The sequence below is a fragment of the Chiroxiphia lanceolata genome, chromosome W, assembly GCF_009829145.1.
Source record: "Chiroxiphia lanceolata isolate bChiLan1 chromosome W, bChiLan1.pri, whole genome shotgun sequence".
Lineage (NCBI taxonomy): Eukaryota > Metazoa > Chordata > Aves > Passeriformes > Pipridae > Chiroxiphia > Chiroxiphia lanceolata.
In genome coordinates this window covers 7119835-7133703 of record NC_045670.1, presented here as the reverse complement: position 1 = coordinate 7133703, position 13869 = coordinate 7119835, and the positions used below count along the sequence as shown (strand labels likewise).

The 13869-nt window shown below is 41.8% G+C and overlaps 1 protein-coding gene across 2 annotated transcripts in view; it reads right to left on the bottom strand.

The window, feature by feature from the left end:
• LOC116780038 (secretory carrier-associated membrane protein 1-like) overlaps positions 1 to 13869 on the bottom strand; it is a 77282-nt gene that overhangs the window by 16854 nt on the left and 46559 nt on the right. For both annotated transcript variants that reach the window (XM_032674546.1, XM_032674547.1), the window contains one exon: positions 10007 to 10135. In XM_032674546.1, the coding sequence (XP_032530437.1) occupies positions 10007 to 10135 (129 nt within the window). The remainder of the gene's footprint in view (positions 1 to 10006; positions 10136 to 13869) is intronic.

The window sequence follows — 13869 nt, the reverse complement described above, 5'->3', positions numbered from 1 at the left end:
TCTCTTGCCTTCCTTGCCTGATTTCTTACACTTGGAGATTGAGAGATCTTTTGCTTTACTGAAAGAATGCCTTAAGATCTGCCAGCTCTGTTCTGCTCCCTTGTCCCTGAGGGTAGTTTCCTAGGGGATTCTATTGACTAACTCCTTGAAGAGCTGTAAGTTTGCTTTCCTAAAATTATGGGTCCTAACTTTACTCTTCGTCAGACCCGTATCCCTCATGACTGCGAACTCCACCAGTGCATGCATGATCACTGCAGCCCAGGCTGCCTTCCAGCTTGATGTCCCTGATTAGCTCACTTGTGTTGGTGACCAACAGGTACAGTAACGCATCCCCTCTGGTAGGGCTGTCTATTACCTGGCTCAAGAAGTTATCCTCCATGCATTCCAGGAGTCTCCTGTATTACCTACAGCTTGCCATGCTACTTTGCTAGCAAATGTCAGGGTAGTTGATGTCCCCCAGCAGGACGAGAACCTGTGAGTGCAATGCCTCCTGTAGCTAGAGCAAGAAGGCTTCATCAATAGGCTCCCTTTGATCAGACAACCTGTAGTAGACACCAACCACAAAGTTCCCTTTGTTGCCTCGGTCTCTGACTCTTACCCATAAGCTTTTGACCTGCTTGTGGCTATTCTTCAGAGACAGCTCTTCACGATCTATGAATTTCTTGACAAAGAAGGCAACCCCTCCACCCCTCCTTCCCCTTCTGAACAGACTGTAACCATCAGTAGCTGCACTCCAGTCATGGGATTTGTCCCACCAAGTTTCAGCAATGACAACTAGGTTGTAGCTTTCTAGCAGCACGGTGCCTTCCAACTCCTCCTGTTTGTTGCCCATGCTGCATGCATTGGTGTAGAGGCACTTCAACTGGGCTGTCAGCCATGTCACCTTCCTTGAGAAACACCCCTTAATTCCTTTGAGATATTTCATGGGTGTTTCCCTGTTGGCTCTTATTACCTCAGGAGCCCCTGGCTCATCTCCATAATGCTTCAAGTGTGCTCCAGTGTACCCAGTACATCTTAGAGCAACAGGCTGAGGTTCCTTGGTTAGCACCCCATCCCTCAAACCTTGGTGCATTGTCCCATGGCTTGCCATGGGCAAGCCTGATATTATCCCCCTCCCCTTTCATGTCTAGTTTAAAGCTCTGTCAATGAACCCCACTAGCTTGTGAGCAAAGACCCTCTTCCCTATTTGAGAAAGGTGAATGACATTTGACACCAGCAGGCCTGGTGCCATGTAGGCCATCCCATTATCAAAAAAACCAAAATTGTGGTGTTGACACCAACCATGAAGCCATATATCAATAGCCTGGGCCCATGTTTCTTCCAGTATTGCTGCCTGCAACTGGAAGGATAGAGGAAAAAATAACCTGTGCCCCAGATTTCCTTATCAACTGTCCCAAGGCCCTGAAGTCTCTTGATTGCCCTTGAGCTATGTGTTGCAGATTCATCAGCACCCACGTGGAAGAGAAATAATTGCTAATAGTCTGAGGACCATACCAGGCTAGGAAGTTTCCTAATGATGTCTTTAACCCAAGCTCCAGGGAGGCAGCAGGCCTCCCTAAAAGGAGGGTCTGTCCAGCATATTGGATCCTCTGTTCCCCTCAGAAGGGAGTCACCTCCAACTATAACCTGTCTTTTCTCCCTCACGGAGGTGGTTGTGATACAGGGGGTATGCATTTCTGACCTTGGTGTAGATGGACCATCATCCACATCAACTGACTAACCTTCTCCAGATCCAGAGCCTCATCATACCTGTTATATAGAGGCACTTGGGAAGGCAAAGCAGGCAGTTCGCCTGCCACCTGAAGTGTAGACTTGCCTTTAAATTACTGCCTTCTGCCTGGTGGGGGGAGGATATAGGATCCCCCAGTCTTGTGTTTTTTCAGGTGAATGTTCCTGTTTCTGTCTCAGGGAGGGCAGAGCACGATTCTAACAATCTATCTCTTTCTCACACTCCCTGATGCTCCTTAACTTTTCTACTTCCTCTCATAGCTCTGCCACCAGGCTGAGCAGATCATCTATTTGGTCACACCTCACACAGGTGTTCTCACTACTGTCATCAGGTACTAGTGAAAGTCTCTGGCATGTCCTCCAGCCTGAGATGTGGGTGGCTACATGTTTTTGTGGGAGCTGTCTAGACTGCCACATCAGTTCTAGTGAGTGCAGAGGACATAGCTTTCTGCTGTGTGGATACCACAGATAAGTTCCTTCTGGGAGGGTGACGACCACCAAGTGAATGGGCTTTTTGAGCTCTTTCTGTGCACCCTTCCACGCAAACTGTCGCACAAATTGCTGTGCCACACCCTGGTCACTAGCACTCCTTAGGCTGTTTTTTATAGGTGTGGAGGTGGTTGCAGTTGCTTTGGCAATGCCCAGGCCTCACAAGAACTGTAGGCTCCTGGTGGGTCTCTGCTGTCCTGGCATTTCCCTGCCTCAGGAAACCCCCCTGTACACCAAGATCTGCCTTGGCTCCAGAGCAGCTCACCTTGGCTTTGACTGTAAAGAACTGGCAAGATAATAAATATTCTGAAAAATACTCTTTAAAGATGTTTGCTTCCCCCTTATTAAGTACTTAAATAAGCCCTAAATCAACTTAGTGGAAAAAATCTTAAAGCAAAATGCCCACATCAATGCATAAAGGGCTAAAGGAACTCAAAATACATTTCCCTCAGACAAATCATATTTTCCTTCAACAGTTGCCAGAAACAGAAAGCTTCATACTTTTAAACAAAGAGCATTTAATGTATCTACATCTTAGCACTGCTCCAAGAGGTTAGCAAAGCAACTAATTTTAGAATTTGTATGTGCACGCCTCATAAAGCACAGTAAAGGATATAAATCCAAATTCCTACCTTCTTTTGATGAATATGAAAAAACTTAATAAGGGGCAGTCTTACTTTTTCTAGGCAATACTGGAAAACAGGGAGACCCTCTAGATTACTAGAAAAGTCCACATTCTGAAGGAGTTTGAACTTTCCAAAATTATTACTTTTTTTGTAATTGCAGTTACAATAACAGGACAAGTTTTAAAAGAATACCATCACTGCAGAAGAGGGTTGAAGCAATGTCTCACCCACTACTGATACTTACTAGCACAATAAAACTGGCAACACGGGTCTACTTCACTACTGTCACAGAGAATCCCAGTCATAAAAGTTGAGTATTAACAAGCTAGAGATGAAGACAGGAATTCACTGACAGTTCTTCCCTCACTCTACTCACCCTTTTCTCTGCCTGCTGCAAGCTAAGCCTTTGCTAAGTGATGTAATAAGCTTTACTGTTGTATGAATACACGTTTTCATGTTCAGGGTAATGGTTTAAATACCTTCCACCTGGACAAACTCAAGAAGGGGGTCCATGGGACTCTCATGAGGTTCAACAAGGTCAAGTGCAAGGTGCTGCACCTGGCTGAGAGCAATTCCCATTTATCAACACAGGCTGGGGGATGAAGGGATTGAGAGCAGCCCTGTGGAGAAGGACTTGGGGATGCTGGTGGATGAGAGACTGGACATGAGTTGGCAATGTGTGTTTGCAACCCAGAAAGCCAACCGTATCCTGGACTGCATCAAAAGCAATGTGGCCAGCAGGTTGAGGGAGGTGATTCTACCCCTCTGTTCTGTTCTGGTGAGACCCCACCTGGAGTACTGCATCCAGTTCTGGGGCCCTGTCAAAGACTGAAATGGTTAATGATTTATGCATTCTAGGAGACTTTTGCAGGCTTTTGACTTTTTCTCAGATGGACAGTTGGACCTGTCCCTCCCTCCAGTGAAGAGCCGAGCTTGCAGGCTTTTGACTGTTGCATTGTACCTCTGATGGGCAATTGAAGGTGTCGGGCCCTGAAGGGGAGGGACCTCTGATGGACCATAGGAGCCCATCCCCCCCTCTGCCAGTCTGGAAAAGGGCGGGAACCAGACCAGAAAAAAAGCTCTGCGCAGGCCCAAGGAGAGGTTGGAGGTTCGAGGCATGGTCCGTGACACTGACCATGGATATAATAACTCATAACTTCTTGGAGCGTGGGGGCTTCCCTCCTTCACCCCCAGCAGATCAAGGCCACCACTTCAACTGACAGACATGGAAGTTGCAACTACTAAGTTTCATCGCTGGACCCCGTGGTCAGTGACTATATACATCTGTCCACTCTCAGCTTTTCTTTCCCTTACTCTCCCTTACTCTTATCCTGCCTTTCTCTCCCCTATGCATTTTCTCCCCCCCCCAAAGGTTATCTCTGTGCCACATTGTTATATGTCAGCACCCAAAATTCTAGCATACCTGTTGATGCAAAATTGTCCCCTATGCATTTTCTCCCCCCCCCAAAGGTTATCTCTATGTCACATTGTTATATGACAACACCCAAACTGCTAGCATGCCTGTTGATACAGAATTGTTAAAATAAATCTTGCCAGTATATGTTTTCAGACACCGATTATTCAGTGTCGTTTCACTCTAATCCACCCCAAGGGAATTATTGATAAAAACCTGGGTTACCCCCCTCCCTTTTTCTGGGGCGGGTCGTAACATTTTTGGCGTAGTCGGCAGGATCCTTTGGATGTGGTGGAGTAATCGGTGTAGTCTAAAACTGGTACCGAGGGCGAGTCAAATGGTGACTATCCCCTCTCTGTAAAATTATAGTAAGAATTTTTCTCCTCTTGGTGTGACCCAGGCGCATCGGACCTGTTGAAAGGTTTCCTGGTGTGGCCTGGACCTGTTGAAAGGTTCTCTGGTACCTGGACCTGTTGAAAGGTTTTTCCAGGGGAGAGTCAAGCTGACCCTCAGAGGGTTAAGGGGGAGAAAGACATTAACCTGAGTTGGGTTAATGACTGAGGCAAAGGGGATGGCACCCCTGGTTGAGTTATATGGGGGTTATTCCCTCCTGATGTTTGTCCTTGGTTTAGGACTGTTTCTGGTAGTTGCTGTTTTGGGCATTGTCCTTAGAACAGTGCGAAAGGAAAGACTGGTTATTCAGAAATCTGTAAGTGAGGTGATAAAATCTTTCCAAGAGTCAATGAGAGCTTTGCAGGACCAACTAGAAAAAGAGGCTATTCAAAAATCTACCGGTGAGGTGATAAGATCTCTTCAGGAGTCAGTGAAGGCATTACAGGAGCAATTAGAAAAAGAACGCTTGCAGTTAACTGCTGAGCGTGAAAGAGTTCGGGGAGAGAGAGAGAGATAAACTTGTTGCTTCGATCAGCCCTGCAAGATGAGGAGGAACAAAATGAAAGGCTGAAAAGGGTACTAGAAATGAAAAATTGTGAATCACGAGATATCAATTTAAAATACCCTAGACCGGTGTATGTTAACAAATCCCTGTATCCCTCTGGGGAATTGGAAGAGCTTAAGCAAAGTTATCCAGAGAACGAGGTGATACATATGCGTCCCCTCATTAAAACTGAAACCACTGGCCAAGGGGCAAATCGGCAAACTACCACACGGACTGCCCCATACACGGGGGAAGCACTGGCCAAAATTCAGGAAAAATACAACCGTAAGGCCAGTGAATCAGAGACTGAATATGTGTGGAGGGTGTCCCTTACTGGAGGGGATCGGATTTTGTTGAGTGAAGATGAGGTCAGAGGATTTTGGGGCCCAGGGGTCTTCCTGACCACAAATGATAACCGAGCACCGTGGTCCTTGACCCAGAGAGCTGCCTACTGGGCTGGTGGGTTAGACCCTATAGAAAGGGGAGATCCTCACACGATTAAAACACCCACAATTGACCACATTGTAAAAAGTGTACAAAAAACCGCATGCCTCCAATTAATCCATACAAGATTGTTAGACCCACAACGAAATTCCCCAATGGAACTCGAGGCGGATCCACAGAGATTTCCGGTCTTAATTCGAGGTCTGCCTGATGCACTAAAAGTTTATGCTAAACAATTACAGGAGCGCATAAAGGCAACCCCCAGACCTAGAAGAAGGGGTGCTCCATCAGGAATAACCTGGTTGGAGACAGCCCAAGAATTAATAGCTACTTATCAGCAGCTGGGGCTCTCTGGTACCAGTGGCCAGAGAATACACTGCAGGAGGGCAGGGAAGGTCCAAAAACCTGCCTCCCCAGGTATTTGTCAACAAAATGTGTCATCTAGCTGGAGAAAGAGATACAGTTTGTGGGTGGAAGGTGTTGCAAAAGGAATTCCTCGAGAAGTGATGGATAAATTACCCACTGCTAATTTGGAATACTTGATAAAGCTGTGAGGGTGATGAGGCACTGGAACAGGCTGCCCAGAGAAGTTGTGGATGCCTCATCCCTGGAAGTGTTTAAGGCCAGGTTGGATGGGGCACCTGGTCTAGTGGAAGGTGTCCCTCCCTCTGGCAGGAGGTTGGAACTGGATATCTTTAAGGTCCCTTCTAAGTCAAACCATACTAGGATTCCATGATTCTATGAACTTCACTTTTATTAGTATCATCTTCCTTGTATAGAAGAACCCTAATTACATATACGTTCCCTATCTTAATTAACTACATTTTGTCATCCATTAACATTTGGCAGTGAATTGTAGATAAAGATCACAAGTTGCACTGATGCTATTAGGCATCTACATTACCAAGACTATTATTTTTCAGTCCCATTTGGGACCATATGAAAATGGATTTTTGTAATAAGTTTCATTTCAGTAATGTTTTATTGATGGTATTCTTGGGAAACCAAAGTCCTCACTAGAATATGTGACAAAAGAATGTGCTTCTTTCAGGAACCAGCTGGGCTGTCACCCTGTAATAGAGTGCCTCAAGGGAAATGGGATACCTGAAAAATGGAGGGCTTTGAAGACACATGGCAACTGGCAAGTGAGGACAAGGCTGGTGAAATTTGATCGTACACAACCTTGGAGCACATCAGAGTGGTTTCAAATGTAGTTTAGCCTTTTATTCCTTGTCTGCTATGCCCTTTGTGGAGAGGGCAAGACATTTGCAAACACACCTTACAAGTGACACAAGTATTTTTCATCAGAAAAAATATATTCTGAAACAAGCTTAGATCAGCACAGAACACAAGCACATACTACCAAAAACGTCAAAGTATTTTTTTTAACTCTACACAGTACATTAGGACTTGAGCTAAAATATTGGACGCAGTCCACACTGTCCAATTCTCGATGCTACACATTAAAAATCCCATAATAATATGGAGTAGACCAAGTGGCAAATCTGTAAGAGAGCAACAAAAAATTAGATGTCTAGAAAACATGATGTACAAAGAAAGGCTGAGGGGACTATTCTAATTTAGCCAAAAGATGATGGCTAATGGGCATAAATGTATCTCCATAAAAACGGTGGACAGAACAGGGGAGATCAATCATAGGAAGGGAAAATTAAATTACATAATGTAAACACTTGCTAAGGATAAAGATGACAACACACTAGAACAGGCTTGGGGGAATTTATGAGGTGTCCATCCTTTTGGAGGTTCTTAGGAACAGGCAAAACAAGCATCAACACAGACTGTTATATGTACTATTGATTGTATCCTCAGATAGAAGAAAGGATGGATGAAACAAAACGCTCCTAAATGGAAAAAAACCCATGGAAGTTGTCACCTCAGGGTATATTCCCACCAGAATCTATAGTTTGTTTGTCTTTGGAAAACCTTTAAAAGTCTTGTTCATAGAAAAAGGAAACATTCACAGCCTATATAAAGTAACAAACACAAATGCTACAAAAGCTTTCTATGAGATTCAACAGCTCTTCAGTTTGCAACTTCAAGTAAGAAATATACTTTGAAAATCACTATTCTTCATTTTACACATGCTATCAGCCTGTGGGAAAAATGGCTGGAAAACAGGCTTTTTGACAAAAAAATATTTGGTGTCAGATAACAGTCAAGAGACATGGGACATTTCCCTAGTAACAGCATACAAAGGTCTAAAAAGTAGTGCCTGATGCTACAGAGCCAGGATAACTGCCAATCTATCTGCAAGCAACTAGAACGGCAATGGTTGCAAAAACAAGATAATATAGAAAAGTTCCACTGGCAGCTGACAGAAACCATTGCTAATTGATTGCTGCAGTTCACAAAAACATGGGAGCAGTCAGTCAAGTTAAAAAAAGAAAAGCTCTCCCCAGGGGAAAAAAAAAAACAAACAAAAAAATTTGTGCAAAGAGAAAACCACATCAAGGAATCTGAAAACTCCAACTTGAGATAAAAATAGAGAAAGGATAAATTCACAGAATAGGGATACAAGCAGAGATAAAGAGCATTTAGATCTGAAGGAGGTAAAAGTTTCCTCAGATACATAAAAACCATGAATAAAGATATAAAAATTGCTACCAACCAAAGCAAAACCCAGAAAAATGAAATAGAAAGGTGTGTTCTTAGGGCTGCTAAAAAGGAAGAGGGAAACTAACCTACTTTACGAAGTGCTGAGCAAGCAGTACTAGATTTATCCAAGCGTGATCATGTTCACAGACCCCCTAGACCTTACAAGGTCTAGGAAGTTCTGGAAGAGGAAATAAAATGTAGCGTAGACTAACAAGGAGAAACAGGTTGATTTGCTATAGTAATGAGTGCCTCCACCGAGGAAGCAAAGCCAAACCCCATAGAAAGAAGAACCACAAGGATTGATTCAACAGCCAGCCCTAAGGCATGAAGTTCTATACTCAATCTTTTTTTTTTTTTAGCCTGAAATAGATTTTGTCTTTCTTTTCCTTTATTATGCCCTTTTCCTTCTTTCCTTCCTGAGTAATCCCTAAGTCAGAGAGCACAAGAGCTAAAGAAGGAAAAGAACAAGAGGACAGTTAAAAATCTGTCTACCTAGAAGATAATCTGTCATGTTAGTTAGTATAAGAGCATACCTTGTAAACATTTTGAAATACTATAATGTCATTGCTTCCTTTATTTATTGCCATAAGAAGGAAAAAGAAAACCAGTATTAATATTCCAATTCTCATTGCCCAACTTCACCTTGTGTTTGAAACATACAGCACTTTTAGAACTCAATCCTGCAAATGGCCAGAATTAGTAACTATCCTAGAATTTTGGAGTACTTGATCTTAGATTTCATATAAAACTTAAATATCTGCCAGATTTATGAGAGTGACTAGTCCCACATTCTACAGTGGATCTAGTTGCTTAAACATTAATAACCCAACAATGAATATGAAAAGCTGTGGATTACGATGACATGGAATTTATTTGATTCAATGCTGACTGCTCATTTTATGTTTTTCAATGACATAGTTCAATCACAGTAATAAGATTACCAGATTAACAGGAAAAATTATGCAGATTTGAAAAATAAATACAGAAGAGTTCTGAAATTCACATCCCCTTAAGTATGCTAAAAATATATTAATGGCATCAAAGCACCTAAATCTTTGGAATTTCATCAGTCTCAGAGTATTTATTAGGCTCTCATCACACTGGACAAGGTAGAGAAAACAAATGTCGTGGCATTTGTACATTTGGTTCATTCAGCATTTTTCCAGTCAAAACATGGCACCTGAATGAAAGCAAAATTAACCCCACAAAGACTGTGCAGAGCATTCTTGGTGTACAAAGGACAGTTGTAACATGGACTGATTCTTCAGCTAACTTAATTTACAATATTTTTTTAAATAGATTAAAATTATATTGTCTCCACTATAGACTGAAACTACCTTAAACTATATAAAACTATATTATAAAGCAAATGGATATTACACTTCTTAAACTCAAAAGTCTATTAACACTGATGGTAAATTATATTTTTTAATATGTAAGCTGATTTTAAAAATAGTAAAATTATTTCTAAAGTAATAAAAGGTCAAAGCTCATTTTACAACATGGATATTTAAAACAGAAAACTGCAATATACTATAACCAAATTGCCTTAGGGTAATTCTCCTTTTTTCATGGAAATTTTTATTAAATAATCCAATACCTTTAAAACTGAAGCTAACAAAAAGATTTCAACATTTGACTTCTGAATTTAAAAAAATTTCTCATTACAGATATTGCAAAAGCCAAAGTAGTAGGCATGTATCATCAAGTTCAAATAGGCACTTGGTTTTTTCTTTAAAAAAAAATACTTACACATCCACAAATAGTACATAATCTTTACTGTCTTCTGAAATTCTACAGGAATGTCTACAGAAAAGTCCTGGTAGAAACATGGACCCACTGGAAAATTCTGAGGAAGAGGTGGCCAGTTATTTTTTCTACCTGCAAATCAGAAAGAAAAAAAAAAAGGAAAAAAGGTGCTCTATAAAACAGTTTTAATCTCTGTATACTAGAAAGAGAGATGCATTTGGAGTTGTTCAAATTGTTTTATGCATGTTTCACATGTGTATAGATAATTTGGGCTACCAAAACCCCAAGGTTTTATTAGCAATCCTCACACAACACTAAAAATAAACTTCAGAAATAAAATACAATGAAGTGCAGACAGATCAAGGAAAGTACAATATTTTATCTATGTAAAAGACTTAAGTAGGTATCTGACATTTCCTATAAAGTAATGAGAAAAGAGAATTCTTCACAAAACAATTTCACAGAGTTACTTGACTTTTAAATACACATTTCCCTAAGTCCCACCATACTCTCATACTTTGTAGAACACAAAGACTGGGAACTGAAAAACATTCTCCATTCTCAGAATCCTGATATTTGTAATACCTGGATATTTCTAACACTTGGAACCAGTTCCTAATTCAGTTTATAGTCAAAACTTTACCTAAAAGCTCATAAGCCTGAAGAAAGGCAGTAATTTAAATACTGTAAACTACTTTTTTTGTTACAGAAGATGCCCTACAGCATCAATATATTTTGATTGTGTGACAGAATGAGGATACCACAAAGGACAACACAGTATCAGTTGCTTGTATTTCCTGTATACTCACAGACTAGAGTATACATTCTATGGAACACAAGTCAATACAAGCATAGACTCAAAGATTCAACTGAGATAACGACAAAAAACCTTTACCATAGAATTTCAAATTCTGGATGCAAGAGATACATTAATCACCATATTCAAAAAGTGGAACTGAATTAAAGACTAACCTAAAGGAAACTTTATTTGAGATTCTGACAAGGTTTTGCTTGCAATTGCTATCTTCAACCATATCTTTACTAGCAGTTCATCTGTATTGGGTCTGGCTGAGATGGAGTTTATTTTCCCATAGCAGCCCTCACAGTGCTGTGCTTTGCATTGATAGCTAGAAAGGTGTTGATAACACACCAGTGTTTTGGCTACTGCTGAGCAGTGCTGGTACAGCATCAGCACTGTCTCTCCAACATTCCCCCCATCAAGGGGCTGGGGGTGGGCAAGATCCTGGGAGGGGACACAAGTAGACCAGCTGACCCAAATTAACTAAAGGGATATTCCATACCATATGACATCAGCTCAGATATAAAAGCTAAGAAAAGGAGGAGGAAGAGGGGGGGCATTCATTATTTACAATGTTTGCCTTCCAGAGCAACTGTTACATGTGTTGAAGCCCTGCTTCCCGGGAAGTGGTTGAATATCGCTTGCTGATGGGAAGTAGAGAATAAACTTTTTTTTTTGTCTTTGCTTGTGCATGTGTAAGTGCATGCGCAAACTTTCACTTTTGCTTAGTAAACTGCCTTATCTCGACCTATGAGTAGTTTTCAATCTTATTATCTCTCCCTTGTCCAACTGGGAAGGAGAGCAACAGAGTGGTTTGGTGGCCACTTGGCATTCAGCCAAGGTCAACCCACCACATAAGAACAGAAAACTTGCAAAGATTACACACTTGCATTATTTACTTCTTTTGCCATTCAGACAAGATGAAGCTGACAGTTCTGTCCAAAAAGGTCCAAGGCACTAATTATCTGTTAAATTTTCTGCCTCTTCCACTGAACATTTTTTATCAAGTCTTTTAGAACAGGGGATTTACAGAGGGAGCATACAGAAGGCAACCAAGCAATATTCCCATCCATATTAAAAACTTCTTTGGGATTTCTTATATGAAACATCTGATAATAAGGCAGATCTCCATTCTGCAGTATATGGTTACTTCTTTCAGGACCGATAGTTTCAAGACAGTCACAGAAAAAATAAGATATAATAGTTCAAGTTCTTAGTTAAGAACATTATCTGATGTGTTTTCCCACCCCTGTGGCATAAGTTTCAAAATTTTCAACTAAGACTGAAAGACAGACTGATGAGTTGGTCTAAGATCAAAAACCAAGTGGCATTTTTCTAAATACACTTTGGATATTCATATTCCAAGACTGTATCTTGATAAGCAAAAATCTACCTCAGAGTTATTTCATTCCACACAAGTTGCCATCTCAAGGCCAATTAACATAACTTCAATGGCATACCTACACTATGAATGCAGTTTCCCCCAAACTAGCTTCATGCAAGTCCAGAAAGGGATTTTCAGGCATGCCCAAATGAGTTTGCTGAAATAGGAAGTAGCACACATTAATAAGCTCAAGTGCAATACTGCACAGAACCTGAAAAGAGTGAAGACATCATAGAATGGTTTGGGTTGGAAGGGACCTTAAGTGTCATCTAGTTCCAACACCCCTGCCATGGGTAGGGACAACTTCCACTAGACCAGGTTGGTCAAAGCCCCTTCCAACCTGACCTTGAATGTTTCCAGGGATGGGACATCTACAACTTCTCTGGGCAACCTGTTCCAGTGCCTCACCACCCTTATAGTAAAGAACTCCAATCTAAACTTACTCTGCTTCAGTTTAAAACCATTCCCCCTCGTCCTATCACTAAATGCCCCTGTAAAAAGTCCCTCTCCAGCTTTCTTGTAGTTCCCCCTTTAGGTACTGGAAGGCTGCTATAAGATCTCCATGGACCTTTCTCTTCCCCAGGTTGAACAACCCCAGCTCTCTCAGCCTGTCTTCATAGGAGAGGTGCTCCAGCCCTCTGAGCATTTTGGTGGCCCTCCTCTGGAGTTGCTCCAAGAGGTCCCTTTCCTTCTTATGTTTGGGGGCCCCAGAGCAGGATGCAGTACTCCAGGTGGGGTCTCACAAGAGTGGAGTAGAGGGGAAGAATAATCTCCCTTGACTTGCTGCTGAGCAGACATACCAGCTTGAAAATCTTTGCATTTTAGTCAATTGCATATGACAACAGTGTCCTAAATGTGCAGCCAGTATCTTAAATTGAATGCAAATAGCTAAAGTACTGTTGCAAAAGATATTGTCCTCCAATCAAAACATCTCTAAAAGGTTTCCAAAGGAGTTCAAATGAGTGTGACAAAAAAATCAGAAGGAAAGGAATATTCAAGCTTTAAGAGCTCTCACTTCTCTATTCAGCCTACCCAAAGAATCCTTTAGATTCTTCATGGACTCTTCAAACACTTGGATGTGAACAACTTGCCATGGTTTAGAAATGGTATTCCCCAATTTAGTGCTCCCTCCAAAACCACAGTGGCATGCACTTCCCCTCCCCCTCCAGTTGGAAGCACAAAAGGCAAAGATAACAGGTTGAGATGAGAACAATTTACTGGAAACAGCAATGAGATAAGAAAATGAACAATAACAACAATATTAATAACAAAAGGTATAAGACAAAGAAACTATTTACACGGAAAGTCCGCAACAATACCGACCATTTCATCCGCCATGCTTTCTCCCCCCAGAAGGAACACCCTTCTTCTCGGAAGCAAGAGAGAGACCCTTTCCCCCACCCCTGGCAAATGATGTCAGGTGGTATCGAATAACCTCCTAGACATGTCCACAGCCATGCTCTCATATTGAGCGTCCCTCACTTCCCTCGTCGCGACAAAATGGCGCCGAACAAGGGACGATAACGAGTATCCTGCTGGGTTACCTGCAGTCCCCGAAGCTTGAACAGGGGCTAAGTTAAATCTGCAGCCCCAGGGACTAAGTTGAATCTGCAGTCCCAGGGACTAAGTTGAATCTGCAGTCCCAGAAACCTGAACGGGAGCTAAGTTAAATCTGCACTCCCC